The 7,029-nt window shown below is 31.3% G+C and overlaps 1 protein-coding gene across 1 annotated transcript; it reads left to right on the plus strand.

Moving 5' to 3' along the window:
* The first annotated feature begins 481 nt into the window (after positions 1–481).
* LOC141673306 (putative histone H2A variant 1) lies at positions 482–2,141 on the plus strand. The gene is made up of 2 exons (XM_074480044.1): positions 482–686; positions 1,658–2,141. Exons 1-2 carry the CDS (start codon positions 567–569, stop codon positions 1,952–1,954), a joined length of 417 nt encoding a protein of 138 aa, XP_074336145.1. The 5' UTR covers positions 482–566; the 3' UTR covers positions 1,955–2,141.
* Positions 2,142–7,029: the final 4,888 nt, after the last annotated feature.

Consider the following 7,029-nt stretch of genomic DNA (forward strand, 5'->3'; position numbering starts at 1 on the left):
TTTGAATAAGTTGTCTTCATAGAAATGCAACGTATTCAATAAAATTAACCTGTGAACAACATAGTAAAGGCAAATAAATTTTACAATTTACAAAAAATAAAAATTTGAAAAGTAAAATAACCTTAATTTTCAATTATATTTTATAACATAAACTCGAGCAAAATCGTATATCCAATGTCGGAAAAACATAATGTACGTGAATATAACTCATCCCTGAAAGTAATTTAGGAGAAATGTATTATAAATTGTGCAGGAAAGTAAATTTATAAAAATCGGAACATCATTATTAATATCATAATAATTGAAAAAAAACATTATTGAAACTCTTGACAGGCCTGGACCAGCATATCTCTCACTATTTAAGGCCCACCTCAAAAAGCCCTCCCGGTCAACCAAAAAATCCAAAGAGATTGCCCGCGCAAATTTACCCGCCATTTTAGGAAACAAATAATTTAAATTAGTTTAGGACATTAAAAAAGATATACTAGAACAGACTCTCAAACTCACATTCAGATCCAAACCACAATTCACTTTGTCTCTCAACAAATTACACACAGATTCACCAGATGGCTGGAAAAGGCGGTAAGGGGCTCGTGGCGGGGAAGACGACACAGGCGGCTGCAGCTAACAAGGAGAAAGATACCTCCAGGAGGCCTATTTCTCGGTCTTCTCGTGCCGGACTTCAGGTACCAATTAAATTTTTATTTCTTGTGCTTTTATGGGTGGTTGAATGTATATGATTTTCATATATGTATGCTCATATTTGTAATTTTATTGTCGGTAGCAATGTTTTTTAGCGTGAATAATTAATATATTAAAATTAAAATAAAAACTGATCTTGTACATCAGATTTTAATTTTGTAATTGTACACTAGAATGTTGTGAAGTGGACTGTTTTTCTGATTTACAGTTTTTTAAAATATATATAAACATTGTACAAATTTACATATGACATATGTCATGTCTGTTTTATCTAGTCTTGATGAAGTCACGTGTACGTGAGTATTTAAATTTCTGTAATTGACCGTAGTTAACAAAAAAAGTAAAGGCAGTCTGCAATTTTATCTTTGCAATTGCTATACTGTTTGAAAGTGATAGTTTTCTATCAATTTGTTGGAGTTTGGCTGCTAAAAATAGATGAGTGAGCTGCTGATATATGTGACAAATCGGAACTTTTGACTCGTCAGCTTTTGACTATAGCCAAGCTCATTTTGCAGATATTGCAATTATCTTCTGTTCTAGTATCTGGTCTTTTGTAGTTGATGAACCAAACCAAAAGAATCCGGTGTAAGCGGATTTTGGGGACTGGGAAGTGAACATTTATACTCGGAGCTACTCCTTGGAGCATATTTATGTTCTTAACTTGTTTTTGTGAAACCCCGGACCCCAAACTTGAGAGAAAATCATTAGAGTTTTGTTTAAAGTTTGGAGATCTGTCACGAGCTTATATTTTTTTTTCTTTGAAAAAAAATTGTTTGAGGAAGCTGTGAAGTTATCAAAAAACAAATAATAATGTAAATAGTGTGATGGACATTTGTCCTGATAATTTAGTTTGCAGTTCTATTCGTATATAGTGACATGTTCGTGATACCATCTGCCATCTGAAATTTAGCTATTATTTGTGAGTTGGCTTGATTAGTTTGTTGCTTGACTGCAGTTTCCAGTCGGTCGTATACATCGTCATCTCAAAACAAGAACTTCTGCTCATGGGCGTGTTGGTGCCACTGCTGCTGTATACTCTGCTGCAATCCTTGAGTACCTCACAGCAGAGGTTCTTGAGCTAGCCGGGAATGCAAGCAAAGATCTGAAAGTGAAGAGGATTACTCCAAGGCATCTACAACTAGCTATTCGTGGAGATGAAGAGCTTGACACACTCATCAAAGGTACCATTGCTGGAGGAGGTGTGATTCCTCATATTCACAAGTCCCTCATCAACAAAACTACAAAAGAGTAGGCGTTTTTTCATTAATTTGAATAAGTGTCTGACTCATGAACAATGTTTTACTGCAATTGTGTTGCTTTTGATGACTTCTGCTGAGTATTTGTTGTCTTTGTAAAAGATTCATGTAGTGTACATTTAGTATTTTAGTATGAACTTGTGTTTTTGCTTAGCTTTAATTTCGGAAGAGTTCAAATTCACTAAAAGTTGCTTCCTAGTGCTCCAGAACTCAAAACATCTTGCCAACAAAAAAATATAACCTAAACTGTAGTGAATCTACCAAGTTATAAGTTAGCCAAAAAAAAGTCATATTCCAAAAATGACAGATATAACCAATTCCCCAAGAATCGATGCATATGCTTCACCCTCTCATCAAAGAAAATCACCTGTTCCTTTAGCTTAGTGACTGACTTGGGACATTTTTGAACCTGTTGTTTCTTTGCTAAATCTGACAATGCTGTTACCTTCTCTATCTATTAGGATCAATGTTATGTTGCTACTGATGAATATTTTTATAGAGCTGGATCATTATTTCCTGAATGAGTACTAGTTTTAAGTTTTTATGATTGCATATAGTAGTCTACTCTATTCCACCAAGTTTATCTCAATCTTTAATCCTTAATAAAATCATTACAATATCCAATAAACACATTCTAAACGTTGCTGTAAATATTGTGTATGTCAACATGAAGTGAAGACACGATAGCAAACAGCACAAAACCAATATTTTTCTTTATAAAACTCGAAGTCCTTTGTACAAGGTCTCAACTCTCAAGTACTTAACCCTGTTTAAAGAATAAAGATGTATATCATACACTTTGTGAGCTAGTCAGTTAGCCGGGAATGCACCAAAAAATGAAAAATCTGAAAATAGAGAGGATTATGCCAAATGGCCTTAGGAGACTCTTGAAATATTTTGACTACATGAATATAAGTCGAATCACTTATTTTTTGTAAGATAAAATGTGAAAAGGAAACTTTTTATTTGAAATTGTGTGAATATCAGTGCATCGAAAATACAAGGTATTTTTCTGTGAAACACCTAGATACGTTGGGTTATCCAAGTGGCACGTATAGCACCCAGCCAGCTTCTATATATGTGGAATTATGAGCCAAATTTGTGTTCAGCATCTGAATCAGGTCTACTTGAGAACTTAGTCTGTCTGCAATTTTCGATAATGTATCCTGCTGCTGCACTGTGTAAGTAACTACTGCTATAGGTAAACCCTTACCATCTGCAGGTACGCACCCACAAAGAAGATGGATAGGAACTTTTGCACCTGTAATAAAGGATCCTCCTTCTCCTCCTACTGGCCAAGCTTGGCCGCTATAGTACTGAGCTGACACATTCGGAAATGAATCATTCTCCTTCACAGTATAGACTGTATCATAAAAATATGCAATAGTGCCGTTGATATTTTTGCAAGAACAAGTTGCTAGTACTAAGTAGTCTTGTTTGTTTCCATTTGTGATGTTCCAGACATCCGATGCATTCACGGAATAATAAACCGCAATTTGTTCTCTCTGGAGATCATTGCTTTGGTAAAGCATGGAAAGACATGTCTGGCTATCGTTTAACGAGCAAGTGAACGGGTTCATGGCAGCCAAACCATTGGCATCAGAAGCTGCAGTTTTCATGCACAGTGGTAAAGGGAGGATCAAGAAAAGTGCAACGACAATCCAAGAAGCCATATATGTTGGCATAAGATTTGTCATGTGAATGATAGAAAGAAAAAACAATGAAAGTGTTGCAAGTACAAGTCCCTCTCGTCTTGTGTTTCTTATTATATAGCAATATCTGAGTCGTATTGAGCATTTTTTGTATCGATCGTCAATATATATGAATTTTAGACAGGTGCGTAATTGTTGGGTAGCTTCATCATTTCTGTTGTAAGCAAAAGACTGGTTGTATATTAAAAGAGAAGCTGTATTGAAAAATGTTGAAGCATGCAAGCAAACAAACTAATTTCATATACATATAGTGGATCAGAACTTCGACGGAGGCCCCAAGCTTTTACAGAATATTGTTTTCATAGGACTAAGCATGAGATATGATTATATTTTGTGAAATTTTTTCATACTTTTTTAGTAAAAGTTTAATTAACATTAATTCAAGTTCCGTGCCGACTTTTTTTTGCAGAAAAACAGTGTTCACTTTGTTGTACTATGAAATATATGATTATAATGCCGTCCAATATTTAGTGGGGAATGTACTAAAATTTAGGATTTGATGGCGACCCAATTTATTTTGGGTAGAGGTCAAATCTAAATCAAATCATATATTAAAAATTTTTTAATTTTTAAATCAATTTGTGACCCTTAAATCATCTAACATGAGCTATGCGGTGCGATTTTAGATGATTCACCTGTTTAGCGGTTTAATCGATTTATAACCCGTACTATAATAACTATCAGTAATATAATAATAATAATTATGACAAACTATTGATATTACGATAATACCAATGGTGACTTATAAATTATAAAATTCATTAGTAAAGCTAATGAATTTATGCTAATAAAATCAAATAAATGAATTTAGGCATGATTATATAAGTAAATGACACTTTGCACCCCTTATAAATATTCACTTTTTCGGTTTGATCTTAAACTATTAATTTTGGCAGAATGCATCACTTAATTTTAAATTTCACTTCATATTGCGCCCTTTTAATAATTTTTGTCCAAAATAATCGTTATTGTCACGGGTAAAGTCGGAATTTTTTTCAAAAATATATATAATGACGATATGCATCCCTTGATTTTAATATTTTGACGATATGCACCCTATATAGTTTTATAGTTTATACTTTTGTAATTGCTAGCTAGCTTTGTCATTTTTGTTGAAAGCTAAAGATTAGTTTGTAAATAAAAAGAGCAGCTGCATCGAAAAATGTTGTAGCAAGCAAACAAACTAATTTCACACATATCATAACTTCGGAGGACCCAAAATAAACCTTTATTTGATTTTGTATATATATATATATATATATATATATATATACGCAGAACCTCTTATAGAATCGTGAAGAACCATTATTTGAAAAATATAAAAAATATAATTTATTTCATTATTCACCATATATAGTTACAAAATTTAATTACCAAGTAAAAAACTGAAGTTACATAAATTTTTTATTTAAAAATCATTGAAATTTAAAGAAAAATTTTAAATTGGTTATACAGTAGAATCACACTTATTAAAAATTATTCCACTGTAGAATTAAATTTAAAATCAATTATTTTTTTAATTTAATTATAATTTTTTTTATTATATTAAAAATATAATTATTATTCTAGATTATCATCGAGTTTTATATTTTTTAAAATCAAATTTTACAATTTGTGATGAGATTCTATAATAGAATCAATGGTTCTCGTATAAGATGGTTTTCTATGGAGTAAAAGCCTATATATATATATAGTTAAAATTGTGTGGTTAAATTTAGTAATAAATGTGACTAAAATTTTTGTGTCCTTGAATTTTATCCTACCAAAAAATGGAAGAAATTTTTCTGCCAATTGTATTATTTTGCGCTCCTAAATGCAACCGATACTGCCGAATTTAGCCTTGCTAAATGGCAGGATATTTTCCCGTTTTTTTTATTTGAATTTGCTGAAATGGAAAAAAAGAAGCAGCAAAAAAAAAGATTTTAACGAAATCGGTTGAAATAATTAAAGTGATCGCAAGCGGTTGTATTTGATAAACGAAAAAATATAAAAAATATTTAAAAATTTAAATAATATTATATATTATAGAAAATACTTAAAAATTTATATAATATTATATATTATATATTATATATATACACACACATATAAGGATAAGATTCAACACGCGTACAAATATTTATGGTGACGAAAAAATATACAATATGGGAAAATTTTGATTTTTTGTGTTTAATAATATTTTAAAATTTAACTATTAATTTAATATATTTGAAAATTTTCAATAAATATTACAAGAGTTCCCCGTCTATGTGCTTGAATCACTAGTCAAATCTTTGGTTAATTGTTAAAATAGCAAACCAAGCAATTTGTTTTTTTTAAGAAAATTTTGTCATATCACTAATATTCAGGCCACCTTGTTTTTATTTTCCGGTCAAGTTCTTCGTCAGGACGACCTTTTTATCTTCTAAAACTGATTTTTAATTCTTTTTAATTAATTAAATTAGTTGATTATTTATTTTAAATATTTTTTTAAAAATAATTGGTGTTCGTTAATTCGACCGAATGCAGTGGACCTTAAAATCGTATATTTGATCACATATAGTCGATTTTAATTATTTGGTGGGAATTTAAGTTTTTCAAAAAATTTAATTGTTTAGGCAGGTTTTTCAAATTTCAAGCGAAATTTTAAAATTAACTGACTGTGGTTGAATTTAACCGGTTAATTTTAGCGATCATATTTAATCGGTCATATTTAAATGGTCAAATTTAGCATAAATACATTCCACCTATTAAATACCACTCCTATATATATGACTGGTCCAAAAAAGGGTCGCAGTTAACTAAATTCAACCGCTAGCGGTTGAAATAACACTATAAGAAAAACGGCTAAATACTACCGATCAAAAACTGGTCGCATTTAAATAAATTCGGCCACTAGGTGTCGAATGTAGTTAAATGCAACCGGTTTTTGGACCGGTCGTACGTATGTGAGTGATATTTTGTAAGTCGGTTGTATTTAACGTAAATTCGACCGACTAAATACGACGGCTAAATTTGACCGGTCAAATTCGATTGTAGATGATCAAATTTAAATTTTCACTTAAAAATTGAAAATCCCGCCCAAAAAATTAATTTTTTTGAAAATATTTAAAACCCCCTGCTAATAAATAATTACGATCATACATAGACGAATATATGGTTCTAAATTCGACCAGATGCGATCAAATTTAAAAATCCAGAATTTAGAAAAAATCTCGCCGGAACCGGCAAAATTTCCAGATTCCACAAGCTTCAAAAATCCGGCTATTATTCCATAAGTTCATATTTTTCCTAAAACAGGATTTTTGGATTGTGAGGTCCTTCCTTGATTCTGTCAAGATATTCTGGATCTGTAGCTTCCAGAAACATAGTCATCCTCA

Source organism: Apium graveolens, chromosome 1 (genome assembly GCF_009905375.1).
Source record: "Apium graveolens cultivar Ventura chromosome 1, ASM990537v1, whole genome shotgun sequence".
Taxonomy (NCBI): Eukaryota; Viridiplantae; Streptophyta; class Magnoliopsida; order Apiales; family Apiaceae; genus Apium; species Apium graveolens.